The sequence below is a fragment of the Cucurbita pepo genome, chromosome 5 (genome assembly GCF_057944985.1).
Source record: "Cucurbita pepo subsp. pepo isolate OVF chromosome 5, ASM5794498v1, whole genome shotgun sequence".
Lineage (NCBI taxonomy): Eukaryota > Viridiplantae > Streptophyta > Magnoliopsida > Cucurbitales > Cucurbitaceae > Cucurbita > Cucurbita pepo.
In genome coordinates this window covers 4891764-4918967 of record NC_141802.1, presented here as the reverse complement: position 1 = coordinate 4918967, position 27204 = coordinate 4891764, and the positions used below count along the sequence as shown (strand labels likewise).

General features: G+C 35.7%; 6 protein-coding genes across 12 annotated transcripts; 4 read left to right on the top strand and 2 right to left on the bottom strand.

Moving 5' to 3' along the window:
• The first annotated feature begins 658 nt into the window (after positions 1-658).
• Positions 659-5179, top strand: LOC111795987 (serine/threonine-protein kinase GRIK1). The gene is made up of 13 exons (XM_023678656.2): positions 659-1145; positions 1360-1523; positions 1726-2107; positions 2819-2893; positions 2979-3023; positions 3192-3266; positions 3573-3660; positions 3746-3870; positions 4076-4171; positions 4248-4314; positions 4399-4514; positions 4597-4675; positions 4759-5179. Exons 3-13 carry the CDS (start codon positions 1790-1792, stop codon positions 4941-4943), a joined length of 1269 nt encoding a protein of 422 aa, XP_023534424.1. The 5' UTR covers positions 659-1145; positions 1360-1523; positions 1726-1789; the 3' UTR covers positions 4944-5179.
• Positions 5180-6357: 1178 nt separating this feature from the next.
• On the top strand, positions 6358-8600 carry LOC111796001 (F-box/kelch-repeat protein At5g60570). 2 transcript variants are annotated; one of them, XM_087124088.1, is made up of 2 exons: positions 6358-6539; positions 6801-8600. In XM_087124088.1, the coding sequence occupies exon 2, from the start codon at positions 7251-7253 to the stop codon at positions 8379-8381; it is 1131 nt and encodes a 376-aa protein (XP_086980214.1). In that variant the 5' UTR covers positions 6358-6539; positions 6801-7250; the 3' UTR covers positions 8382-8600. The 2 variants fall into 2 exon arrangements, with proteins under 2 accessions (XP_086980214.1, XP_023534444.1); XM_023678676.2 differs by having other exon boundaries at positions 6358-6572.
• An 850-nt stretch (positions 8601-9450) lies between these two features.
• On the top strand, positions 9451-14042 carry LOC111795953 (zinc finger (CCCH-type) family protein). Its single transcript, XM_023678602.2, has 14 exons — positions 9451-10158; positions 10515-10607; positions 10695-11000; positions 11103-11175; positions 11333-11465; positions 11545-11698; positions 11804-11887; positions 12005-12127; positions 12245-12415; positions 12499-12633; positions 12731-12826; positions 13008-13391; positions 13504-13547; positions 13646-14042. Exons 1-14 carry the CDS (start codon positions 9586-9588, stop codon positions 13890-13892), a joined length of 2616 nt encoding a protein of 871 aa, XP_023534370.2. The 5' UTR covers positions 9451-9585; the 3' UTR covers positions 13893-14042.
• LOC111796039 (uncharacterized) lies at positions 13769-19583 on the bottom strand. Its single transcript, XM_023678731.2, has 2 exons — positions 18959-19583; positions 13769-13909 (listed from the first exon to the last, which is right to left on the bottom strand). The coding sequence occupies exon 1, from the start codon at positions 19480-19482 to the stop codon at positions 18976-18978; it is 507 nt and encodes a 168-aa protein (XP_023534499.2). The 5' UTR covers positions 19483-19583; the 3' UTR covers positions 13769-13909; positions 18959-18975.
• On the top strand, positions 15282-18243 carry LOC111795981 (uncharacterized). Of its 6 annotated transcripts, none has more exons than XM_087123973.1 (9): positions 15282-15468; positions 15547-15629; positions 15714-16163; positions 16259-16421; positions 16533-16854; positions 17044-17116; positions 17192-17282; positions 17447-17554; positions 17785-18006. In XM_087123973.1, exons 2-9 carry the CDS (start codon positions 15576-15578, stop codon positions 17868-17870), a joined length of 1347 nt encoding a protein of 448 aa, XP_086980099.1. In that variant the 5' UTR covers positions 15282-15468; positions 15547-15575; the 3' UTR covers positions 17871-18006. The 6 variants fall into 6 exon arrangements, with proteins under 6 accessions (XP_086980099.1, XP_086980098.1, XP_086980096.1 ...); XM_087123972.1 differs by having other exon boundaries at positions 17186-17282; XM_087123970.1 differs by having other exon boundaries at positions 15284-15468; positions 17475-17554; positions 17785-18243.
• A 2720-nt stretch (positions 19584-22303) lies between the features above and the next one.
• On the bottom strand, positions 22304-23748 carry LOC111796022 (aquaporin PIP2-7). Its single transcript, XM_023678706.2, has 3 exons — positions 23061-23748; positions 22843-22983; positions 22304-22760 (listed from the first exon to the last, which is right to left on the bottom strand). The coding sequence occupies exons 1-3, from the start codon at positions 23661-23663 to the stop codon at positions 22647-22649; spliced, it is 858 nt and encodes a 285-aa protein (XP_023534474.1). The 5' UTR covers positions 23664-23748; the 3' UTR covers positions 22304-22646.
• Between the last annotated feature and the right edge of the window lie 3456 nt (positions 23749-27204).

The window sequence follows — 27204 nt, the reverse complement described above, 5'->3', positions numbered from 1 at the left end:
AATGAAATAATTGAGGTACGATTAAATTATAATTTAAAAATATTTTCAATTTAGTCCATGCTCAAAATATTGTTTAAATTTTGGATTTATAAATATTCACAACTTTTAAGTTTTAATAATACTCTTAATAATAATATTTTCAATTGTTTAATAATTTTTTTTACAAATTTCAAAAATAATCTCAATCTTATCCTTAGTATAACATTTAAAAAATATTAATGAACTCTAAAAAAATAACATCAAAATAGACATAATCTATGAAATATTGATAGATAATTTTTGCCAGTATATTTACGGTATTTTTTATTTTTTATTTTACTTTTTAGTATCTAAAGGTCATGGAGAGTTAATAATAATTTAAAATTTTATGGGTATTTTTTTTTTTTAATGATGTAAGAGTTTTTTTTTTAAATAATAATGTTTTCTAAAACTAATTTTGTTTCTGATATTATTGAAATAGCATATTTTTATTAATTTAGTCTATATATTTTTACAAATATTTTAAACTCAAATTAAACTAAAAGAAATTAACAATATCTTACAAGTTAATAAACTTATTAAACCTAAAATTTAAATTTAAGAATTAAAGTTAAACAGCAACCGAAAATAGTTAAAAGCTTGGGGTTTTTGGACGTTGATGGAGGAAGGGAAATCATCTGTCCCGCTTGTCTGGACCTGTTTCTCCTCGTCGTCGTCTTCTTCTTCTTCGTCGGATGCGTCTTCTCTGTTAGGTCTTTTCCTATTTTAAACAGCATACCAAATTCCTCCCACTCTTTCTCAATTCCATTATACCATTTCTCCATTTCCCTGTAAATTCCCCCAATTCAATAATCTGTCACCCAACTCCATTTCACACTCTCGATTCCCCCACATCGTCTCCTTCGCCCCATTAACCCCAGGGTTTTAATTTCATCCCCTAACTCCTCGATCGCTAGGGTTTCGATTGTAATCATCCCTCCTCTGGGCGATTCTACCTTGTTCTTCTATTACTTGTGATTGATTTCGCTAATTACGTTCATCTGGGGCGTTTGAAGTTCGTCCCAGCACTTATCGCGAGCCTCTGGAACTGCTGAATTTGATATGGGGATGCCCTTGGGGTTCTTGGCTTGACAGTCTTCTTTTTAACAGCTTATTTGATTAAAGAGGTAAGGGTTTTGGATTTTCTTTTACAATTGTATGGGTGTAGCTCTGAATTTGTTGTTGTGCTTGATGACGTTTGCAGTTAATTTAATTTAATTTAATTTAATTTAATTTAATTTAATTTAATTTAATTTAATTTAATTTAATTTAATTTAATTTAATTTTTCCTTTTTACCCTTACCTATGTTTTCTAATTATGTAAATGGTCAACGTGTAAAGGTTTGGGATTCAAGCCTGCACTGGTTGCCCATATAAGGCGATGTTAGGTCTGAATTGCAACCCCTTCGCTACTACCAGCTGTTTCTTTCATCGGGCCGAATGGCATCCGTTGGAATAGCATACCGGACACGGGCTTGCTGGCCCTTCTTCCCTTTGTAAATCAGGTACAGTTCATATCTCAAAGCTGGAATAATGCGCTTCCAAAAGTTTTTGTTTTTTCTTTATCCCATTTCAGTAGTTCAATAATTCTGAACAGCTTTTAATTCATATAGTTTTGGTGCATGATGCACTCTCCTTCATTTCGTGAGTCGTCTATGGATTATAATCTACTGAATTCGATGCCATTTTTCTCTTTTCTCTTTGCAGGATAGGGTTGTTTTGTTGCTGATAATTTCAACAACTACTTCAAATTTGAGGTTTTCAGGATCTCATGTACAAAAAAAGTTTCTCTATAGCCAAAATGATGGGCTGTTGTGGTTGCTTCGGGTTTACAAAAAAACCCAAAAGATTGCTGAGACCTGCTTCTGGCTTCAACCGCCTTTCTGAGGATTTTTTGTTGGGTGAAGATATGGAAGACGAAGAAAGCTGCTCGTCTCAAGATGATATGGTCAGTACTACACATGAAGAAGAACCTGACTCACATTGCCGTGTCAAAAATTCAGAAGAGATTTTGCGGCATAGAACGCAGAATGGTTTGATTTGCCGGCACTTTCCTGTCAAGGAGACAAACACAGTTATTCGTTCAGAGGTGAAGTTAGTAATTAATATGTCCTTCGGTTATGTGAAACTAAAATTGAACTTTGCAACTTCTAATGCTTTTAATTTGAATATGGTTTTATTGATGTTCTAAGAGTTATTGCTGAATATGTTTTAAGAAAAATTTTGACTTCCTGAACAGGTTTTAGCACAGAAATGTTTTATATTTCCTTTATATTTGTATTCCTATGGACTTTGCTCTGGACAATGCCTGGATGTAGTTTGGTTATGTTTGATTATAGAAGGGAAATCATAAGCTGAACTGTTGCTTTGAATATCTTATATTGCTCGCTGATTGAGGGAAACTTATTGTACTGTTCTGTGTTCATGACCTCTTGCTTCTTGTAATTTCAGAACCCTCTTTTCATTATTCTAGAACGTCCAGTAAGCGGCTCTTTTCTTTCGAAAACGATTAGTCTGGTTATTAAATTTTGGAGTGAAGCCTGACTCTGATTCTTGGTTTTGAGTATCGCCAGCTAGAGAAGTACTTGGATCGTTTACAATTTATTGATAAAACACACAAAGCACATATTCTTTTGAGTTTCTTATTCCTTGAATTAAATTATTGGAACAGATTCAACGTCTCTCCATTCCCCCCAGTTTTTATGAAGCTATGAACCTGTCTTATTGAAAATGTCAGCCCAATAATTACCTCTAATTGGTTGTTTGATGTTAATCTTCATTAGTTGCTTGATGTGTTCAGGATGAAAATGGAAACAAAACGGTCAATGAATATGTTCGTGAGTGTAAGATTGGTTCTGGTAGTTATGGGAAAGTGGTAAGCATTCTCTGATAACATCATTTTATCATATTTTCTCCATTGATATTATTAATTAAGCCTCTTCCTCTTCATATGTATACAGGTTCTATATCGAAGTCGTGTTGATGGAAAATACTACGCAATTAAGGTGTTCTTTCTGAAATCTCTTTTAGCTTTGGTTTATATATTTGAAATAATTTGGCGGTGGGGAGATTATACTATGTCCCTATGTTTTTTCTGTCACTTCAATGTTTGCTGGAAGGCTGAGATATCAAGAGGTTCTTGAAAATAAAATTGCTGTCATACATACATGTAGGCATTTCACAAGTCTCATTTGTCGAAGCTGCGAGTTGCTCCCTCAGAGACAGCTATGACTGATGTTCTTCGGGAGGTAAATGGAAAGTTTCAATTAGTTGCCCCAGACACCATGGTTCATTTCGATGTTTGATTGCTATGCATATTAAACAAGTGTCTTTTCCTAGTTAATGATACATATATTTTTTGGCACGAACCGCTATGTACCGCTATGGTGAGTAGATTTTGTCAAATGGTGTGTTGTATCTTAAAAATTTTATTTGATATGAATGTTTAACTCTTGACAACTCTTTGGCTAAGCTTTGTTGTATGTGCATATATTTTCTAATTCTCTTAGGATCAACGTTTCTGAGTTGCAAATTAAGAATCTTCTTTTTTACAGGTTTTAATCATGAAAATGTTGAAACATCCAAACATAGTAAATCTATTTGAAGTGATAGATGATCCAGATGACGATCGCTTTTATATGGGTATTACGGCATCTTTCTTTTTCTTTATGGAATTGCTCGAATCTTCGAATATAACCTTTACGTGAGCAGTCATTCTTTGTTTTAGTTCTTGAATATGTGGAAGGCAAATGGGCTTGTGAGGGTTCTGATCCACCACGTGGTCTAGATGAAAATACTGCTCGGAAATACTTACGTGATATCGTCTCAGGGCTGATGTATCTTCATGCTCATGTATGTTCCAGATTTTGATCACAGTAGCTTATTTTTTCATTTACCTTCCAGGCGAAGTGTTCGCCTCTTGTTAAATAAGTAGAAACTACATGTTGATCTCAGTTTGCATTATCCTATGTTATCTGCTCTGGGCGTCGCTGAAATATTGCAGTCTTAGTGAAAAATGGGGTCACCACTTGATTGCATATACGCTGATTGTTTGCAGAATATAGTGCATGGTGACATCAAACCTGATAATTTGTTGATAACTCGCGACGGTACAGTGAAGATAGGGGACTTCAGTGTTAGCCAGGTTTTTGAGGTAATCAAAGGACTTCCTTCATCTCTTCACATTGAGATAGATACCTGTAAGGGTAATATTCATTTTTCATTTGCAGGACGAAAATGACGAGCTTCGCCGTTCTCCTGGGACTCCTGTTTTTACAGCACCGGAATGCTGTTTAGGTCTAACGATTATATTTGTTTTGATGCTTAGTAAGGTTGGGTTACGGTCGACATATCTCAACGGTTAACTCTCTCTGTTTTTAGGTATTACTTATCATGGAAAAGTAGCCGACACATGGGCAGTCGGGGTGACTCTGTACTGTATGATACTCGGTCGATATCCATTTCTTGGGGAGACACTGCAAGATACCTATGATAAAGTGGGGGAAGTGTTTGTTTGTGGTATTATCGCTTTCATTAGATGCATTTTGATGCTAAATGGACAATATATTTCTTCTCCAGATTGTCAATAATCCATTGCTGCTGCCGGATGATATGAATCCCCAGTTGAGAGATCTACTAGAAGGAATTCTATGCAAAGGTACTGTCTTCTATCTCCAAGATTTTTCGTCCCACAGTCAGAAAACTCGCCCCCGTTGAATACTTAAAAGCCTTTTCTTGCAGACCCGAGCCAGAGAATGACACTCGACGCCATTGCAAAGCATAGCTGGGTGATCGGAGACGAAGGTCCAATCCCGCAATATCTATGCTGGTGCAAGCGCAAGTCCGAACAATCAAACTTAGAACCAGAAGAAAACGGGAGTAAATACAACGATTTTGATGTGGGTTCGTGTAATTCGTCCAGTTAGAGTGTGGATTTGTTGTGTAAATTGAAATGTAGATGGATTAGGTGATCTATGTGCCTCCCTATACAGCTCTTGACCATAAGTTTATTAAGTCTTCTTCATGTTTTTGCGTGGATGAACATGGGTGTTGTGCAATTTGATGGGCAAGGGGAAACCATGGGGTTGGTTTTTAAGACTTTTTCACAAAAGAGAAATAAGTACAATTTGTTGTAGTGAAGAAGGGGTGACCCTTTTGTGTACTTACATATTTCTTTTAGATTCTTTTACCTTTTTGCATTAAAACCCTACAAATTAATGTACTCTCCAATTCTCAATCATGGGGTTAGGGGGTCTGCCCCCCTACCCCCAATTGTACCATCCTTTTTCAAGTACTGATTTTCAAATATTATATTTTCTGTTTTTTTTTTTTTTTTTTTACTTTCTCAAAATATAATTTCATTTATTATAATTCCCAACTTTTGAATTTTGAGTTTCTTTGCTTTGGAAATGTGAAAACGCGTCAAATTGCACCAAACTTTGTTACACCAACCGTACATATCTACCGCTATCAGATATTGTTTGACGTATTGTCATTATTCCCTCCCAGTTTTAAAACGTGTATACTTGCGAGAGAGTTCTACACACACCCTTGAATGTTTTGTTTCTCTTTTTAACATACCCTTTATCATACCCTAAGCCTACAACTAACAAATATTGTACATTCCACCCTACGGAGTTTCAGGGTCTTTGACACATCGTCTGTTATTTGGTTTTGATATCATTTGTAACCGTCTAAGCCCACAACTAGCAGATATTGTTATTTTTGGGCCGGAATGCGTTTTAAAAATATTGAGAAGAAGTTCGAAAGGAAAAGTCCAAAAATGACGATGGGCTTGGACTCTTACCTTAATTAATTAATTAATTAATTTTTTTTTATTATTTTTTTTTTCATTCCTTGTTTTTGAAGGATTTTATGTATTGCTTAGAGTTTCAGAAATTAAAATTTTTTGTCAACCCACTATTTTAATTCTCGTAATTAATGTGAATGTTATTTTAAGAGATTTTAAAGTATAGAAACAAAATTAAAACAACTTTAAGACATTATATTATTTGGTTTAACAAAATATGTTATAAATTTAAATCCCCATAAAATAAATTTATGGTTGATAAAAATTAAAATAGTAATTTAATTATAAATTAAAAACGTAACATAATTAAATTAGTTAATTTAAGAGTGTAAAAATGAAAATAGAAAGAAAAAGAAAAAGACCAAACCATGATGCAAAATAGGGAAAGAGGGGGGTGAAGGTACAAATACCCAGAAGTACGGTGATATCTGAGATAATTTACCATTATTATTATTATTATTATCATTATTATTATTTAAATAATTTCCACTCTCTTTATATATATATATATATATATAAAAATTATAAATTACAACACATCGACACAACACGGGGCCGCCCCACCCATTTGATCTGGTACCGCTGTTTTCGTTTGCCAAGGCTGACTCCACTCTGCTTCTTCTTTCTTCCTTTTTCTTCCTTTTTCCCCAGCTTTCCTTCCGACATGTTCGTCGGCAACTATTTCAGGCAACCGCGTTCATCCGAGACTCAAGTAATTGATCCCTCTTACTTTCCCCAAATCCAGGTCTGGATTTCCTTTTTCTCTTTCAATTCTCTTCCTTTTAATCTGCTTAATTAATTTCCCTTCTTCCTCTTTCTTTTGATTTCGATCCATTTACATGCACTAGGCTTTTAATCCGTGTGGTTATAGAACTCCGGACTCTTTTATGATTGTTATCTGTCTTCTCCTGTACAAATTAATTTCATCCTTGGTTTGCGATTTCTAGCTAATCTCTCTTTTCAAAAATTCCAGATCGTTCTATTTGGCTGCCGGAGAGAAATTGGGATCGTTCGTGGAGGTTATTGGTGATTCGATTACTACTGGATTTTCGAGGGTTTGGCGTATTCGTTTTCTTAATCTGTTTTGCGAGGACTGCGAGGATTTCTCTAATTGGTATAAACTTCGAGCGCGTATTATCACGAATATCGTATAAATGGAATATTCTGAGTATACATTCTTCACATATTCCCACACTGTTTCATTAAATTAATGGGAGAAGGAAATAAGTGTTTACTGGTTGCTGCTTTCAAGGATCGGAATTTGTTCCCTGGGTATTGGGAGGATAATCAGAGGCCGCCAGCGTATTACATTTTAAGATTGGTGCTATTTATCGGTATAGCTTGTTGATTCTTTTGTTTTGATTATATAAATTTTTGCTGACATTCACAAACAAAGTTTGTTGTAATACCTTATTTGGAGGAGATGGAGGATGAAGAAGTAAGTTATGTTTCGAATGTAGATTTGATAGAAAGAACGGTTGATGGTTCGCAGCGTCGGCGTATATCAAATGATTCACTTCTCCCAGGGCTCAATGATGATGTAGCAATGAATTGCTTTGCGTACGTTCGAAGGTCGGATTATGCTTCTCTATCATGTGTTAACTCAAGGTTTAACAAGCAGATTAGAAGTGGTGCCTTGACTGAACTGAGGAAGAAGGTAGAGAATGTGGAGTATTGGGTATATCTGGTTTGTGATTTAAAAGAGTGGGAGGCTTTTGATCCTGATAGAAATAAATGGATGGCATTGCCTAAGATGCCTTGTGATGAGTGTTTCAACCATGCTGATAAGGAGTCCTTAGCAGTAGGTAGCGAGTTATTGGTTTTCGGTAGGGAGTTTTATGATTTCGCTATATGGAAATATGCGTTTTTTCCTCATTGTTGGGTAAAATGTCGAGGAATGAACCAGCCTCGTTGTTTGTTTGGGTCTGGCAGCCTTGGTTCAATAGCAATTGTAGCAGGTGGGAGTGATAAAAAGGGAAACGTTCTAAAATCAGCCGAACTATACGACTCATCCAAGGGTCGGTGGGAAATGTTGCCCGACATGCACGTCCCACGTCGGTCATGTTCGGGATTCTTCATGGATGGGAAATTCTACGTGATTGGAGGGATGTCGAGTCCTACAGTGTCTCTAACATGTGGAGAGGAGTACGATTTAAAGAAGAGGAAATGGAGGAAAATCGAAGGGATGTATCCGTACGTGAACCAAGGAGCACAGGCTCCCCCGCTCGTTGCAGTTGTGGAGAATGAGTTATATGCAGTGGAGCATTTAACGAACATGGTAATGAAGTATGAGAAAGTGGGGAAGACATGGAATGTGTTGGGGAGACTGCCGGTGAGGGCGGATTCTTCGAATGGATGGGGGCTTGCTTTCAAAGCGTGTGGGGAAAAGCTTCTGGTTGTGGGGGGACAAAGAGGGCCAGAAGGAGAATGTATTGTGCTGAGCTCTTGGTGTCCAAAGTCGGGAGTTAATAATGGAAGTTTGGATTGGAAGATAGTAGGAGGGAAGGAACATGTTGGGGTTTTTGTCTACAACTGTGCAGTTATGGGGTGTTGAAGCTGAAGAATCATTTAAAACTCTCTGATTTGACAGAGCCTACTTTTTGGGTTGGTTTGCTTTCTTTCTTCTTCTTCTTCTTCTTCTTCTCATTCTTCTTCAGTGTTCTTGTTGTTGTTCTTCTGATAACTGTAGCTAATAAATGTTTGCATAGTTTCACTCTGCGCTTTCTTTGGCTTTTTACTCAATATATTATGCTGCTGCTGCTGCTTTCTGATTTGTCAAGAACAGCTAAAATTGTCCAATCTTTGTTTGTTGTAGGCAAACATTTTATGTGAAAACTCGTTTCTAGTTACTGTTGTTTCTGAATTTTAGGTACTTTTCTGTTTCTGATCATCATTTTACACACAATTCTCTCTACCCAAAGCCATTTAATTGTGCTTCTGACTTTCCATCAACAGTGCTTTTGGATTGAATGAATGCCTTCTTGCCCTATCTTGTTTACTCCTTTTCTCTTAGCACGCCTCGTATTTACTTACCGTCGACTCTAATTATCAAATAGGTTTGGTTCGGATTTTCGTTAACCTGAAGTTTGGACTGGTCAGGTCTAAACGAAAACCCATTGTTAATAGATACAATTTGGGTTTTCGTTAACCTAAAGTTTGGATCGATCAAGTCTAAACCTATTGTTAATAGCCACCATTCAAGCATTAGAAGAAGTTCGAAAATTTAAAACCTTCTATTCTCTTATAAATGTTCAAGATTCTTGCTTTATATATCACTAATTTTAGCTATTCTTCAATATAAGCAAATCATATAAATACTAATTTTGACCCGAAAACTCAAATAGTTTTGTGAAAGAAGTTTAGAGATCGAATTACAAATTTGGTTGACAGAGTGTCTATATAGTGTAAAATGATTGAATTATTGTCCATGGTATGATAAAAATTTTAAACATGGATTTTATTTATAAATAATAATAATTAAATTTGTAATTTATTATAAAAAAACAGACTTGTAAGAAATTAGATATATAAAAATATATATATATATAAAATTAGACGTGTGGGAGAAAATTTCGACGAGTCGGGAAAATGGGAACGTCACGTCGGAATAACGGAATCAGATTATTGATTAGAAACTGCCCTAAAATACAACAAAACGAGAGAAGCGAAGAGCGAAGACTACTTTCACTGCAACTTCACGAACCAAACATAAAGGAGCAACTGAAGGAACTGATTATCTGAAATTTTGATTAGCTCCAATGGCGGCCTCTTCAATTGAAGAAACCCTTGTAACCGAAGCGTTGGAAACTTCCGAAGATCATCTCCAAACGTCGATGGACGCCCAAGACAATACTGATAACTTCCCACAGACTAATGCGCTGCCGGCTGAATCTTTACTGGAACAATCTGATTGCCAATCCACTGAAGCTAGCGTTGCGGGGGAAAAGCGGAAGAGAACAGACACAGATTTTGATACTGCAAATCCGAAGCCGGATCCGTCTCTGAATCCTCTTTGGAAAACCAGTTTATGCTCTTACTTTAGGCGTCATTCGGGGTCGTGTAGTCATGGAAGTACGTGTCGCTACGCTCATGGCGAGGAGGAGCTACGGAAACGCCCTGATAACTCGTGGGATCCAACGTCGGAGCGGGCTAAGAAGGTGATGAAAGTGGAGGAGGAAGTTAAGGAAGAGGAGGTCATGATGACGGAGGCTGTTGTGGACGATGACGATGAGGACGGAAATGACGGAAGGGATAATGGTCTTAGCAAATGCTTAGTTCATTTGCCGAGAAAATGGACTTCTGATCATCTTCGGGATTACTTGAAGGAACAGGTTAGTATAATTCTCTGTAGTTTCTGTTTGCCTATATCTTGTTCATCGTCTTGAAAGCGTGTATACCTGGTGGTTTACATCTTGGATTCGAGTATTGGTTTACAGCGACGATGAATCCAAAAACTGAATTATGGGTTTTTCATTGTACATTTCCCCTTAACTATACGGTAGTTTTAAGATATATTGGACCTGCCTAGTGTATGAAAATTGTGGTTCATTTCAAGAATTTCCGTGCTGTTGTTTTCTTGCTCATTTTTCCTTCTTGTGGTTTATGGAAGGCCTCTCATAAATTGGTTATCTCGTGGTTCCCTGCGTGATGTTTAGCCCTATGGCATTGCAATGTCTTCTTTTTGCAGGGTATTCATTTTCAATCCGCAAAGAAGAAGAAAGGAATGACCGTAGGTTTTGTTCATTTTGAAAGTACAGAACAATTGAAAAGTGCTGTTGAGGTATCTCTTATTACAAACTTAAACTTCTTCGATTTATGAATTTAAAAGGAACTGGGACGATTTTTCAAATTATGGATGCAATAATAGGAGTTAGATGGAAAAACCATTGGCAACAAGAATTTGAAGGTTGCAGACGTGATTCCCAGATCATTTGATAAGACAATTCAATCATCGAGGGATCGTGACAATATTTCTAAATCTTCGGTTGCTGTCTCTTTATCATCAAATGATGGTGAAGATGCTGATAGCATAAATGGCGGGAATTGTGTTCCTAATGATTCAGTTTCTAAGGTAAAAAGTGCCCGTGAAGTGGTGGCTCCCCTTGCTCACATGTCATACAGTGATCAGTTGGATCATAAAAAGAATTCATTGACGCAGGTTCTCAAAAAACTTGTAAGAGCTTTCATCCTTCACAATTTTCATCCATCATTGACTTCATCTTACAATTAAGTTTTTGTGGAATATGATGCTGGACCATTCAATTTATACTGACAGACTAGGAACGCCCGAAAAGCTTGTCCTACTGGCATTTCTCTTCCCGATTGGATATTAAAATCAAGGGATATAGGTACCTACTTCATATAAGGTCTTTTTTAAAGAGTGTATTATCTCCTAATTGTTTAGATTGTTTATTCAGATATTCAAGATTTCATGCCCAATTCTTCTTCATTTTAGTTTTCTTTTTACCACATACTGATGATCCTGTTGTTTTTTGTACCTTTAAGGTGGTCTTCCATGCAATTTTGAGGGTATTCTTAAATCACCAATTATAGATGGATACCGTAACAAGTGTGAATTTTCAGTTGGATACTCTTTGGAGGGCAAGCCAACAGTGGGGTTTATGTTGGGAAATTTCAGGTCAATTCAACATTATTTTTTATTTGTACGCTTGCTTGTTGGCCTTGAAGGATTTGTGATGGATTAAAAAATTGCACAGGGAAGGTGTAACAGCTGTTGAAGAACCTGAAAATTGTCCCAATGTTTCTAGACTTTCTTGCAAATATGCATCAATCTTTCAGGAATTTCTGAAGCTTTCAAGCTTGCCAATTTGGAATAGATTTAAGAATATTGGGTTTTGGCGTCAATTGACGGTAAGTGATTTGAGGTGTTCTAGAATATTTAAGAAATATAATTTCTGTATCTGATAATCATCCAGTCTTTTTTCTGTTGACAATTCTATTCTTGAACCATGTAAGGTTCGAGAAGGACGAACTCCAAGGAAGTCGATTGATTCTGAAAATTCTGATTCAAAAATCAGTGAGGTCATGCTCATCGTTCAGGTTAATGTTTGATCTGATAAATCATATCAGAAGTTTTTACCTGAAAATTATAGTGTTTGATCTGATAAATCTTTCTGCGTTTTCAATTATTTGTTTTTGTCGTCCTTCCATGTGTAGGTCTGCTCTGTAGGTGTTGAGTGTGAACTAATGACCAATGAATTCAAGAGACTTGCTCAAGCTTTTGCTGAAGGAGCTGTTGCAAATTCTCCATCACTGCCACTAACTTCTTTAGTCATTCAGGCATAAATTTCTTTTCTGGAGTTACTCAGTTCTTTCCTAAAACTTAAAATCAGTTGCTTCTTTGAAGTTTTCTCTTTTCAGTTTTCTAAATTTTCAAACTTTATTTTCCTTTTGCAGCATCACCAAGGAATATCAAATGCAGCACCTGCTGATACTCCATTACAGCCACTAACTATTCCAAATGTCCATGGCGCTGAACTGGAGGCTACCAATGCTGTTGTAGAACCAAGAATCCATGATTACATTAGCAACCTTAAGTTCTGCATATCTCCAACGGCCTTTTTCCAGGTATGACCATATTAGTCTTCCAGTGAAAATGGACGATGGTTTTTTGTTAATGCTGTGGTAAATAGAGAATCTTTTTGTCCCAGGTGAATACACTTGCTGCTGAGAAGCTGTATTCACTAGCTGGGGATTGGGCTGGGTTAGGCCCTGACACCTTGCTTTTTGATATTTGCTGTGGAACTGGAACAATTGGACTGACGTTGGCTCATCGTGTCGGTATGGTAATATTCCAAAAGCCATTTCCCATGGAGTTCATTCGTACTCTGCTTTTGACTTTCCTAAATTATCGACTTTTTTCGCGCTCGAATGATATTGCAGGTTATTGGTATTGAAATGAATGCTTCTGCGGTGTCTGATGCTCAGAGGAATGCTGAAATCAATGGGATAAATAACTGTAAATTTATTTGTGCAAAGGTGAGATTTATAGTTTTCATCATTAGAGCATGATTTCATCCTGTCTATGTTTGGCACTGAAAAAGGCTATGCAACCAACTTATAATTATCTGATTGAGCCATGCTAGACTTTGTAGAGGAATTACACCTCCAAATACTTGACTTTATATTCATTTTCTGCATTTTGTCAATGAGGGAACAGGCGGAGGATGTTGTGGGATCTTTATTGAAAGAGTACCTAAATGTAACCGAGAAAGAAGGGGAAATTTCAAGTGACACTAATCCAAGCGATGGAACTTCAAGTGCCTCCAAGAAAAGTGAGGAAATTCCATGTGCCTCTGAAAAAAGTGATGAAGTTCCTGCAACTGAGGAAAGAAACACCTTAACGGATGGCATCGAACAAGATTCTGTGGCGGGGCGAATGCCTGAAAACAATGCAAATGCACTTGAGACTTCAGAGGTTGCTAGCCAAGAGAAAGGGAGCCAACTCAACGGCTGCAAAGCAGAAAATGGGACTAGTTTGGCACAGCAGTTCAAAAATGTCGTTGCTATTGTCGATCCTCCTCGTGGTGGACTTCATCCCATTGTTAGTGCCTTCTTTTTTAAATTATCGTGGAGCTTTTTCCTATATTTTTCTCAATTACTGATTTCTGTTTCCATCAAATTGGTGATTGTTGGCTATTTTGGCAATAATGCAGGTGACAAAGGTCCTGAGAACCCATACGCATTTAAGGAGATTAGTGTAAGTTCTAAGGCCAAATCTTCTGTGCACTTCAATTTATTCTCTGTTTTTTTCGTTTTCAGAACATATATACATAATACAACTTGGGTATTGTGCAGTTACATTTCATGCAACCCTGAAAGTTTGATGGCTAATGCCATAGAGCTGTGTACACCGTCATCTGAAAAAACTGAGAAAGGAAACAAGAACAACCGTGGGTGGAGAAATATGGGGAGTGCTGGTCTTGCTCGGCACAGAGTGAAGTCGATGCCGATGTCGGAGCCTTTTCGGCCTGTAAAAGCAATGGCTGTAGATCTTTTCCCTCATACGCCCCACTGTGAGATGGTGATGCTGCTGGAGAGGTAGATGAGCAAATATGCTGCCTGCGAGGTTTGCATTGAAAGATATACACTAATATTTATTAGAGGATTCAGATGGATAACCCTTCGTTCAAATATGTAGGACGATTTGATAAATTTTGGGACATATTCTATCAGAAAATTCACAGTTTTGTTATTCCTTTTGGTTTTATTTATTTTGGCGCAGAGTTTTCCTGAGATTCTTTTGATAAAGTGAGCCCTAATATTCACCCAAGTTTATTTGTTTAGTTGCTTTAGAATATTGTTAAAAAAAAGTTTTTTATACATATTTTTTTCAATTTTTTTCAATTTTTTTTTTTATAAATATTATTTTATATACTACCATGTTAATATTGTTGAATGGTACTGTTTCTGATATTATAAGGATTTTTAAGAAATGATGAACCAAAAAAAAAAAAAAGGATGAAAGCAGATTGGATATCTGAGAAGCTGAAAAAGGTGCCAGAAAAAGAAAATTAAAGAAACAAAAAAGTTGATTTGATAAGATAAAATAATGGTTTTCATAACTCCACTAACAGACTAAAGAAATTAAAACAAAAGGACTAAAATAATTCAAGAGATTAGATATGAGATAGATGAAGATTGCAAAAACAGACATTAACAACCAACCAGTAATTGGTAAACTAACTTTATTTTGCATTAATTTTTAGAATCTTAATATGGAAAGATTCAAGAACAGGAAACAAATTTTAGAGAACTGGAAACAATATAAGTTAATACCAACAATATAGTAAAATCAAGACTTAAAGATAATCCATAAATCTAGGGGAAGGTTAACTAAATCATTATTTCCTCCCTAAAAAAAGCTATACACAATTTTACTTATTTATTTTGTAGCTACCAACCACAATATTTTAAAGTAGATGCAAATTTTGAAAAAGAGAAAATAAAAAACAAAATTGATATCAAATAGAGCCTAAAAAATCAAACATTAAATCATATGTAAAGGTGAAGACCACTTACTCTTATCAAACCTACTCTTTTTCCTTGTCATTAATTCAGAGAAGTACAAAATTACAGGGACCAACATCTCAAAAATAGCTCATTTATCATTGACAGAGACTACGTTTCTCTTTGGGGGAGGAAAATTCAAATCTTTATAAAAATGGGAGCGAAAAAAGTACAAAATTACTCTAATAATAAAACAATTTAAAAAAACAATAAAAAGGAGATAGAAGAGGGAAGAAAAAGAGAGGCAGCATGGTAAGTGGGTTTGATTGGACAAAGGTCAACTCAATCATGACGTTTGAAAACAAGCTTTCATTCATTTTGGGTGCACAAATATTTGGAGTCATGTCTCTCTCTAGCTTAGAATTCAACCAATTCACGGGTCACACACTCACAAAGCAAAAATACACAGTAAAACAAACATTTCACACTACGAAAGAAATAAAAGATTGAAAGGTTGTGAATCTCAACTGATTTCCAGTTGAGGAATTTGAGTGAGAAAGAAAGAAAGAAAGAAAGAAAGATATCAGAGAGAATCTGATTCGAAAGGAGGAGGGTTTCAGCTGAGAAAATAGCAGAGTGGAAGTGTGGAGGATGGTGGGGGAGAAGTGAAGGTAGGCCACCAATTGCCACCATAATCATTCCCTTTCCTTTTTCCCTTATTTACTCTCTGCAATTCTCTTCCATTTCAGGTTTTGCTTTCTGGGTTTGTGTTGGATTTATGGGAACAGAGGAGATAAGTGTTGTGAGTTCAAGTGCAGATCGTCTCCAGAAGGTTGTTTCTATTCCATCTTATGTTTTCTATCTTATGGCTGTGTAGTAGTGTTAGTGTGTTGTGTCATTTTGTGGTCTTTTTCAGGCTGGGACAACAGAAGGAACCTCTCATGGTAACCATTGGAAGAGGCGAAATCTCTCTCTTGAGATACCTTCTAGGACACCCGACTTTGTTGCCAAAAGAATGCCCCCAACATCTAGTCCTACACCAAGGAAAGTGAATTTTGTGTTAACACCTACCTCTTCAGATGATGCTATACCTACTGGACCTTCAGGGCCATCTTCGTCAAGAGCCAAACCATCCATCAAAAGTTTCTTGCCAAAACTTAGCTTCATTTACCGAAGTTCGTCGGATGTTGAGGCGGTGTCCTTCCTTGTTTCTGAGGCTTCATCTTCACGGACACATGAAAAGCCTCCTCAAGCTTTAATGGCGCCTAGGTCGAAGCAAGCTTCATCACTACCTGTAACTCCTGTAGCTCATTCAAATCCAGAATCTACACATGATGGAAGCAAGGGAAGTGAACAGGAATCAGTAGTAAGCACTAGTTTTGAGTTTTATTTAGTGGTGAAGCTGACCTAGTTGAATTTATCATAGGGTCACCTTACAAAGATTGCAATTTTATTGTGCAGAGAAGGGGATCTCAGAAACGGATATCACGCTCCCTTTCTCTTCCAGTCAATAACAAGGGTAGAAGCATAAGGAGGACGGATTCATTTTTTCGAGTAATTCCTTCGACCCCACGACCAAAGGAAGGGGATACGACATTGAATACTTCTACAACAATAGAAATAGGTAAATCGACCAAACTTTACTGTTTTATTCCCATTTAATTACAACAGTTACTAACTCTTTTACATCCAATCTTGAGAACTAAAGCTTGTTTTCTACAATGAGTGATGTCAGTCTCATCTCAATCTAATGGTCCAGAAAATGAAGAAAGCAATGGCGAAGACATCTCTGAAGAAGAGGCTGTCTGTAGAATTTGCATGGTTGAATTGTGTGAAGGAGGTGAGACTCTAAAGATGGAATGTAGCTGCAAAGGTGCACTTGCTCTGGCTCACCAAGAATGTGCAGTCAAATGGTTTAGTATCAAGGGAAATAAAACGTGTGAAGTTTGCAAGAAAGAGGTCCTAAACCTTCCTGTAACTTTGTTAAAGGTCCAGAGCATTCGAACTCGAGTATTAGGGGGAACTAGAACTCAGCAGGACAATGTCAATATCCATAGGTCAGCAACTATCTGTTCTGATAGATTTTGAAGTGTTCAATCTTATTGATCCAATCCCACCATGTGTAATGTTTCAAGTAGAGCTTGCTCTTGGTTTTGTCCAATTAAGAATACCAAAAAAACATAGAATAGAGTAAGAGCTAAACTTCGACTATGCATACTAATGTCTATTCTATTTGAATAAATCAGGGTGTGGCAGGAGTTTCCTGTGCTTGTGATTGTTAGCATACTTGCCTACTTTTGCTTTCTTGAGCAACTACTGGTAAGACAAGAAACCATGAAACTCTGAGTTTAAATCCATCATTTGTCATGTCCTCTGTAATATGTTCAGACGCAGGTTGCGAAAATGGGCACCAGTGCAATTGCCATTTCACTTCCATTTTCGTGCGTTTTGGGTCTGTTCTCATCGATGACCTCCTCGACCATGGGTAAGTTAACAAGATCTACTAGAACATATAAGCATTCTAATCTAATTAGAGCTCTAATGATTGATGACTAATGGTGATGAAACAGCATCTTTTCAATTCATATTTGCTAGTCTATTACATTCCATTACACTGATCATTCAACAAGCCTGACACACAAAGTTCAGTAATCCTAAACAGAAGTTTTGTCTGTAGTGAAGAGAAGATACATATGGGTATATGCAACAGTTCAGTTTGCGATGGTGGTTCTCTTCTCACATCTATTCTACACTGTGGTAAGAGCTAAAGCTATCTATTTTTCCTCTTAATTTTAACTGCATAGCTTTGCTACCATTCTTCTGGATCACTTATTGAATGGCATAATCTGGAATCTAAACATAATAATCGGATGCTGTTTACACATAAGACCAATTGTTATTTTCATCACTCCCCTCTATCTATACTGCTTTGAATTTAGACTTTTTGTCGCTTAAATCTTGGAGATGAGCTTTAGAATGGCTTACAGGTTGGTATCCAAGCAGTTTTGGCTATCATACTGGCTACATTAACCGGGTTTGGCCTCGTTATGAGTGGAAGTTCAATTATTGTTGAGTTTTTAAGATGGAGAAGACGTTGGGGGCTAACATCACCACAACATCACCACAACTCTCAGAGAGCAGCACAACCAATACGAGCATCTATAGCTATAAGTTCAGTGCACCATGCCATACCCCGACAACATCCCACGGTTGTTGAAACATTAAGCAGAAGCTGAATTGAGACGGTGTTGGCCAAGGTGAATTATCTTTTTTTTTTTATGCATTATCATTGTTATATGTACAATTGAGTATAGGCAGTGACTTCCCTGAACCATAGTTCCCTTGTAAGTAAGACTTTATGCCGTGGTTCTGAAAGTTGTCAATTTGGCAAGAGTTGATGGATATATAAGGAACACCCAAGAAAATGAGAGAGTGAATCTAATCCATTGCAACTCTTAAACAAATCCAATATACATATGTGGCGTTCTTGTGATCTTTTTCTTGGTTAAATCCTGCCCTGTTTGTGTCAATATTGTCTCCCTAATTGCAAAAAGTTGTTGTTTTAATAGACCTAACCATTGATGAGCTTGATTTCGCTTTCACAAGGTGTAACTCATATTGCTTGAGCTAAAAGAAAAGTATGCTAGCAACTACAAAAAATGGAATCTAGTAATTAATGTTATTTAGTAGTTTGTGAAACTAAATCACAGGTTCTCCAATGTGAAATAGGAAAGATATTAATGGAAAAAAGACTGGTTGTTTCTTAATTAAAAAAAATGAAAGAAACAATTGGAGGTCGAGAAAATTGAATCCTCATTGATAATTAAGTAAAATCTACAAGCACAGAACTACAAAAAATTTGTAAGCAATTAAACAAGCGATGAACGAGGCAGGCAGAAGATATATTATATATTGTATGATAAAATAAACTTTTGCAACAAAACGGAATGGCAGAGAAAGCGGCAACGCCGACTGAATAAGCAAGAAACTAAGAACTATCGTATGAATAAATAATCAGACTACTACTCAAAATTAGCCAGTAAAACGAGTTGACTACAATCTCCAGAACAATGACTTTACCAAACTATGTAATCAAACTAAAATAATAATGCTAGTTAATCAATAGAAGGCTATCTTCTACTAATGCGGAGAATTCCGTACCGTCATCACTTAGTTCCTCATAGGAACGATGACCTAGCGGCATTCCCGAACTGAGATCGGCGAATGTTGTCTTGGCGCTTCTTGTAAACGATTCCTCCTACTCCCACAAAACACGCAGCAGCAATCACTCCAACTGCAATTCCAGCCTTCTTACCGCCATTCATCCCGCCCTTGGAAGTTTCCGTCTCTCCTCCACCGCCATTGGCAATACTGTTACGAAAATCACTGTCGGGAGTCAGTGAAGGGGCTGGAGCCGGAGACGGAGATGGAACACGCGCTGGAGATGGACTGGGAGTGAGATCTGAGGGCGGTGGAGCAGGAGGAGATTTTAAAGGTGATTCCGCCGGAGAACTAGCAGGAGCGTGAGGGAATGGAGTAGGGGAGGGCACTGGAGGAGAATCTGCAGCAGATTCAGGAGATGGAGAAGGCGGAACTTCCACTGGTTGTTCCAAAGAGAAAGCGGCGTCCATGAACACCGCAACGAACATCAAAAGAAGGCAATAGAAAGCAACGGATTTCGCCATTTTCGTATAGTGTAGAAGAATCTGTGGAGATTTAAGAATCAGAAAATGGAATGCGAGTAAGAAATAGAAGTCGGTGAGGGAAAAATAAAAATGGAGAATTATGAGTAGCAGTATAAAGCGGTTGAAATTTAAGGAGGAATGGGAGGCAAATGAGCCAATGAGTAAACGCCACGTAGGAATTCTTGAAACAAAAAATAGTTAGTGATTGTACTCCTGGATCCGCGCTGGCAGAGCGAAAGGCCGACTCTGAACGATAAAGATAATTACTCGAATTATGGGCCGGTGATTTTATAATTAATTATTTCAAACATTTTATATTATATTTTTATTTATAAAATATTATTAAATTTATTAAATATTTTGTATTTTTAAATAAAAAGTAAATTAAAAAATATAAATGATAGTTTAAAATTATAATTTTTTTAAAATGGAGAAATTTTGTGGAAATCTAATTACATAAATAAATAAATAAATATATATATATATATATATATAATTTTTTTGTGAATTAGAAATTGAAATAGGTGGTAGGGACAAAGGCAACGAAGATTTGGTCATCCTTGTCTCGCCTCTTGAGCATATTTACTTTTCCTCTAGAAATCGGGCAAGGTAGCACAGCTTGGTCGACGACTAGGCTTAGTTAGATGACGTCTTGAACTCATAGTGATACCTATGAATTTTTTTTTTTTTTTTTTGGGCTATTTCTCCCTCTTCTTCACGGATCATATATGCTTCTTTTTAGCTAATGACCAACTGTACTTATCCACAAGAATTCTTGGTTTGGTTAATTAGCAACGTCTCTTCTCTATCTCAGCCACGAGCAACCAAGGCAATAAATCATCTATGGTGACACGAGTTTTGGATTTTGACAACCATTTTTTGACCTGCTTCTCTATATAAATGACTTGAGATAGTACGTTTCAAGCTACGGTTTAAGATCTACTTGGATGGTTATTGGTTTTGATTTAAGAATGACTCATGAATGTTCGACTTTTTTTTGGAATAAACACCGATTATAAAGTGTAATTTTGCAAAATTTTGAAATTTTGAAACGTTTTTCAATAAGTATCAAGTTCAATTTTAAGTAAAGATTTTAATAGACTAAACCAAATATGGATCTTTTTAGATTTAATTATATATTGGGACAACAAAGGTCCAGTCATCCCCGACCATGTCATTATTTTGTTTTGTTTTATTTTTATTTTACCATTAAATATTATAATTTTTTATTTTATTTTAATTTTTTTTCTTTTTTTAAGGATTGGATGTCGAAATTTTCTATGAGGAAAATTGTTGTGTTGGATGTTTGGGCTTTGTTCTGAGGCGGTCCATTTTGTCCAGAGTGGTCAGCCCACGTGGGCCTAATATACAAAAGACGCAACCGATCCAGTGAATGTTACAATGGGTACATTCTGACTTAATTAATTTCAAAAACTTTATAATTTTGTCTTTTAATTCTATATTTAATGTATAAAATTAATATTTTATTATGTATATATAAAAATAAAAATATGTAATGTATATATCCAAATTTTAAACATAATTAATATTTTTTTGAACTCTATTGTTTAATAAATCATTAAATATACAATACATTATTATTGTATTCAATATTTCTTTAAATATTTAAAATTTGCTGTCCTATATACAGAAAATTCAATTTTCAATCTATTAAATTTTAAAATTTTAGATATTTATTAAAATTTTATTTTAGGCTTAATAAAAAGCTTAAGCAAGCAGAGGGGTTTGGCGGTGAGCTGGCTAAAATAGTGGACCCCACAGGACAATGGAGGAGTGACCTAGCAGTGTCCCCTCCACGTGAATGTTTAGGTCATCTTGAAACCTCCACCCCTTTAAAGTTGTGGCATTGGTTTTTTACGTGCTATATATTTTATACATACTATATAACAAAAATATGAACATGATTAACGCTCCATATCTTAATCGTTAAACTTTGCTCAAAATTGGTGATTTAATAGACGAGATACGTAGAAAACGCTCTTTAAACTGACATTAGGTTAAAATTATAGGGTAAAATGTGAACTTTATTAAGGAGACCTGAACCTTTGAGTGGGACCTACGAGAACAGAAACAAATAGCTACATGGAATATGGTAGAATTCCCAACAAGTCCCTCTTTTTATATATTCTTTTTGACACGTTGTTGTTGTTGTTGTTTTTTTTTTTTTTGTCATTATGGTACTAATTTCATAAAAATGAGTCTGATCAATGGTGGCTACAAAAACAAACATCTCTTTAGAAGTAATAATGATGTAGCGAGAATACTCGAGAACACATTAGAAAAGACAATTATTAATAATATTAAATAAATCTAATCATCATCAATATCTTCAAGGAATCCCGAAACAAAGTTAGGGACGTCGAGAGTGCTATAACAACAAGCTAAAACAAACTCAACCATCATGACCGAAGATTAGTTGTCGCAATCTTGGCTCTACCATCAAATAATGGTGCATTCCCAAAAAGAATATTCTTGAAGACCATACATTATTTCAAAACCCTAATGTAAATAATTAAATTATGTAACGTAACAGCTAGACTTTACCTACTGAAATAATTTAATACAAGATAAGATATGATATTTATATATAATTAGTGACCTAACTTTTTTTTGTTAATATATATATATTTGTAGCTTGCCACTCTGTTGGATAAGGTTTCCAGTGGGAGAATATGAAGCCTTTTGAGAGTTTCAAGGTAGTATCTCGACCACAAATTCCCAGACATTCTAAATCCATGTGCTGTACTAAACCCTCAGCTCAGCTCATAATTAACAATAATTTTACCATTAAATACGGAAATTAAGAACATAAAGGAGATTCTTTTATTAATAAAACAAAGAAGGGGAAAGGGATAAGGATGAAACACGAGAAAAATACGGCGACAACAGACATGAAAAATATGTACAATTTCCAGGGCCAATGATTGATGTTTTTGTTCAGCTCAATTTCACGGCGGCGGTGGAGGAGGAGACTGGAGAAGAAACAGAGCAAGCAACAATGGAGTGTTCCAATTCCACCATTAAAACCAACTCTATTCATAAAAAAAAAAAAAAAAAAAAAAACAGGACATAACAAAACAAGACACAATCATGAACCAATTTGGTGTTTTTTTTTTTTTTTTTTTGGAAGGAAAAAAGGTTTCTTAAGCGTTGCTCCTGAAGGATCCAAGAGCTTTAATGGCGCCAGCTCTGAGTACATACTGGTGGTAAATTGCAGCAATTGCAGCTCCAATGAATGGACCAACCCAGAAAATCCACTGCTCAAAACAACAATTCGAACAAAAAACCATTAGTTAATACTCCAAAACAAGCGAAAAGGAATGTAATTTAGTTAATTACTTGATCATCCCAGGCTTTTTCATGGTTGAAGATGACAGCAGCTCCGAAGCTTCTTGCAGGGTTAATTCCAGTTCCGGTGATGGGGATTGTGGCTAAGTGAACCATGAACACTGCAAATCCAATTGGGAGTGGCGCCAAAACCTTTGTTGAAAGAAACAGAGTTGGTTAATTGATGCAGAGAAAACAGAGTAATTTAACGATTTGGGTTGGAGACTTACCGGAACATGGGAATCTCTGGCGCTTCTTTTGGGATCGGTGGCGGAGAAGACGGTGTAGACAAGAACAAAGGTACCGATGATTTCAGCTCCCAAGCCAGTGCCTTTGTTGTACCCATCACTGAGCATGTTGGCGCCGCCATTATACCTCACGTAGTACGCCGACTGGAAAGCCTTAACCAACCCACAGCCACAGATAGCACCCGCACACTGAGCTACCATGTACAACACGGCCCTAACCAACGACACCTTCCTTGCCAAGAACAGCCCAAAGGTCACTGCTGGGTTTATGTGGCCACCGGAGATCCCGGCGGTGCAGTAGACGAGGATGAAGATCATGCCGCCAAAGGCCCAGGCGATGCCGAGGATTCCGACGCCGTTACATGGGTCTTTGGAGATATTAGGGTCACTTTGGTGGGAGTAGCCGATAACAGTCAAAACGGTGACGTAGAGGAAGAGGAGAGTGGCGATGAACTCGGCGATGGCGGCTCTGTAAAGTGACCATTTGGTGAGCTCGTCTGGGTCGATGAAAGGAGCGGGAGGTGGGTCTTGGTAGTCCTTGGCTTGGAATTGGCCTTGCTCGGCTGCCTCAACGTCCTTGCCCATAATTTGGGTTTCTGCTGGTTAAAGCGGCGGAGAATGCGGCGGAGGGAGCGGCGGAGGGAATGTCAGTGAAGAGAAGGAGGAAGGGGGGGAAGGGTATTTATGGAGCGGGGAAGAAAATACTAGAAGGAGAGAGAAGGAGTATGATTAGAGAGAGATAAACAGAGTATAATTAGAGTGTTAATTAAAATTTAATGCATTAGAGATTGTGTTTAATTAATGATAAATGAAATTAGAGGTGGACCGTCCAATGAGCTTGATTTCGCTAGCAAGTGGGGCCCACTCCCGCTTCTACCGCCTCCTGATTGACATATTGTTTTGTCTTTATTCGAGGAAGATAAGGAAATGGTTCTTTTTTCTTTTCTTATTTATTTATTTATTTATTTTACCATTCAATGAAGTCTCTCACAATTTAACGGCTATTTAGCCATCTTACAAAACAATCCAACGGATCATAATTGTTTTACGCAGATCTTAATCACTTGGGGTAAATTGGTAAATTCACACCCTCATCCCCTTCAAAACAAACCTATAAAGTACAAACAAAACCTCTGCTTTTTAAATACGTTATTTTGGTTCTTTTTCTTCAATTATATATAAATTATTAAGTTTAAATATTATTTTTCATACTTTTAGTTGTTTTATTTTAAACGCCTATTTTAGTGGTTGTGCTTTTTTTAAACATAACTATTTTCATTTTTTTTTTCTATTCTGTTTAAATTTTTCAAACACTAATTTACATTAACCAAAACAAATATTAAAAAAAAATAAAATTAATTAATTTAATTTATAATTTAACTTAAAATAACTAATCATATATTACATATTAAATGTACGTATCATACATCAATTTAAGTGCATATGCGATTTTATTTATTTACTTACGTTACTTCACGTTACCTTATATTCAGTTGAAACAGACAAATTTTTCAACTGACTTACATTTATTGTTTAGCTTGGTCGGTAAGTTTTCTAATCTTTCATAAATATAATAGTAAAATTTATTAAAAAAAAAAAAAAAAAAAAAAAAAAAAAAAAAAAAAAAAACTTCACGTGCTCAGTACCCTCTCAGTTTTAACGTGTGTTGTTTTTTCTAAAAAATAATAAAAAATTATTACTAATTAAAATCATTAAGTTTAAATTTCAAATATCTAGAAGTTAAATATATGAGTAATATCCGTATTTCGTGTTTTTAAAATAAATGAGAAAGAAATATATAAATAATATATGTCGTAAATTATTGTTGGGCGATGATGAGCCAAGCCAGAGAAGCTTACCTGGATTTCCACCGAATTTCCATATTATTTATTTACTTAATTCTTATTTTTTTAATCGCCAATCATTTAGACTAACCATCCTAATCTTTTATTTAATATTTTTTTTCCATGTTAACGATAATGAAAATATTATAAATAAATGAAAATCTAGGCAATATTTTCGTAAATTAAATATCCACGTTTTGATGTGAAATCATAATATATGATATTATATTTTAAACAAAAAAAACTAGAGGTCTTCGTTATTTTAAATAAAAATAATACGCCACTGCTCTTCACTATCTACATAATTTATATATAATATATTTTATATATTATAACGTAGAAAGCGAATTTAAAACCTACAACATATAAAACAATATCTTATTTATTTATTTTAGTTTTAAAAATGTATCTTTTAAGTCGAATTCATAAAATAAATACAACGTTCTATAAGAAAATAATAAAACATATTAGACCTAATTTTAAAAAAATGTTATTAAATAGGTTTATATATATATTTAAAATATGATGGGAAAGTTAAAATGTTAATTTTATTGATAAAAAAATGCGTATAAATTAACGAATGTAAATGGATTAAATAGGCCTAACTTGTAACATTCGACAATCAAATTATAACTCGAATGTATAATATTTTAAAAAGTCAAATTAATTTTTTTATTTTAAAAAAATTTGTGTTCGTAAGAGAATTTAAATAGACCAATCATATAAACGCATTATTTTTCTAATTTTGAAGCAAACTTTCCAACCAACTCATAGAAAATTATTTAAATAAGATAAAAAAAATTTAAAAAAATTGAAATATGGGGAAATTAAATCATACAAACCGACTATGGATTTAAATAAATTGACATTGAAATTGTTTAATTCAGAAAATGGACCATGGCAGCCGCCCACTCAAGAAATTCCACATATTAAATCATTCTTATCCACATTTTAAATCAATATTTTCGACAGTTATTTATATATATATATATATAAATGTCTGTGGCTTTGGCTTCATTCAAGGGAATAAAGTTGTGGATGGCAGAGTGACACGTGGAAGTTATAAAATCCGTTTTGAAGACAAACATTATTATGGGGGTAAAAATGGACGAGGTTGGAAGTGACAATGGTCGGTTGACTAATTTTCCAACACTTGTTTTAAATATTTTCTCTAATTATAATTTCTAACAATATCATTGTATTTGCTCAAAGTCATAATATAAAAATGTCATCATAGTTCCAAATTTTTTTTTTATGAAAAAAAAAATTAAAAATGAGCATGAACGCGAGAATAATTGTTCGATAAAAACTTATTTAGTAGATGATCTATTTAACCTACATGCGAGGAGAATCTCAATTAAAATGGATAACGAGGCTGTTGATCTCGGTGATAATAGCAAATATGTAGATGAAAACTTTGAAGATCGAAGAGGAAAAATGTTTAATGTGAATGACACTTGCATATAGATTAGTCAGTCCTAAGAGATGGAGAAACCTCGTATGCTAGTATAATAGTGTGAGCTTTAAAAGGGAATCGAGACGTGGTGGCTGACGGCGGTAACAGCTCAAGCCCATCAATAGCAGATATCGTCTTCTTTGAGCTTTCCCTTTCAGGTTTTCTCTCAAGACTTTAAAACGCGTCTTCTAGGGAAAAGTTTTCACACCCTTATCACAATCCACTCCCATCGTGGTCCAGCATCCTTACTAGCACACTGTCTCGTACCTATCCCACTCCGTCCGGTGTCTGGCTTTGATACTATTTGTAATGCCCCAATTCCACCGCTAGTAGATATTGTCCTCTTTGAGCTTTTTCGATATCAAGGGAGTCCCACGTTGCTAATTTAGGAAATGATCATGAGTTTATAAGTAAGGAATACCTCTCTATTGGTATTAGGTATTTTGGAAAAGTCCAAAGCAAAGACATGAGAGCTTATGCTCAAAGTGGACAATATCATACCATTATGGAGAGTCGTTATTCCTAACAACAACAAATATTAGGGAGTCCGAAGACGTCGGCAAGGACCTCGGGAAACAGAGTCGTCGAGAACGTGCTTTCCTTTCCTATTAGCATTAAAAAAACAAAGGCCATGGAGAGATCAGTGATTGGAGGCCCTAGCTATTGGGCTTATCCATTTCAATAAGGCGTCGAGGAAGGAAGCCCGTAAAACTGAGAGCCCATTATGTAGATGGCTACACAGGCCCAAGCCCAATAGAACAATAAAAAGTTAGCGTTTGAAAGGGAAATGATGAAAAGGAAGGGAGGTTAGTTTTAGGGTTAGGCC

Coding starts and splice junctions, on each gene's coding strand:
- LOC111795987 (XM_023678656.2), top strand. CDS start 1,790: ATGTACAAAAAAAGTTTCTCTATAGCCAAAATGATGGGCTGTTGTGGT. Junction 3,661..3,745: donor TGACGATCGCTTTTATATGG/GTATTACGGCAT, acceptor TCTTTGTTTTAG/TTCTTGAATATGTGGAAGGC. Junction 4,676..4,758: donor AGAAGGAATTCTATGCAAAG/GTACTGTCTTCT, acceptor CTTTTCTTGCAG/ACCCGAGCCAGAGAATGACA.
- LOC111796001 (XM_087124088.1), top strand. CDS start 7,251: ATGGAGGATGAAGAAGTAAGTTATGTTTCGAATGTAGATTTGATAGAA.
- LOC111795953 (XM_023678602.2), top strand. CDS start 9,586: ATGGCGGCCTCTTCAATTGAAGAAACCCTTGTAACCGAAGCGTTGGAA. Junction 11,176..11,332: donor ATTAAAATCAAGGGATATAG/GTACCTACTTCA, acceptor TGTACCTTTAAG/GTGGTCTTCCATGCAATTTT. Junction 11,888..12,004: donor AGGTCATGCTCATCGTTCAG/GTTAATGTTTGA, acceptor TTCCATGTGTAG/GTCTGCTCTGTAGGTGTTGA.
- LOC111795981 (XM_087123969.1), top strand. CDS start 15,576: ATGGGAACAGAGGAGATAAGTGTTGTGAGTTCAAGTGCAGATCGTCTC. Junction 16,164..16,258: donor GAAGTGAACAGGAATCAGTA/GTAAGCACTAGT, acceptor TTTATTGTGCAG/AGAAGGGGATCTCAGAAACG. Junction 16,855..17,043: donor GACAATGTCAATATCCATAG/GTCAGCAACTAT, acceptor TGAATAAATCAG/GGTGTGGCAGGAGTTTCCTG.
- LOC111796039 (XM_023678731.2), bottom strand. CDS start 19,482: ATGGCGAAATCCGTTGCTTTCTATTGCCTTCTTTTGATGTTCGTTGCG.
- LOC111796022 (XM_023678706.2), bottom strand. CDS start 23,663: ATGGGCAAGGACGTTGAGGCAGCCGAGCAAGGCCAATTCCAAGCCAAG. Junction 22,984..23,060: donor CCAGAGATTCCCATGTTCCG/GTAAGTCTCCAA, acceptor CTTTCAACAAAG/GTTTTGGCGCCACTCCCAAT. Junction 22,761..22,842: donor AAAAAGCCTGGGATGATCAA/GTAATTAACTAA, acceptor TGTTTTGAGCAG/TGGATTTTCTGGGTTGGTCC.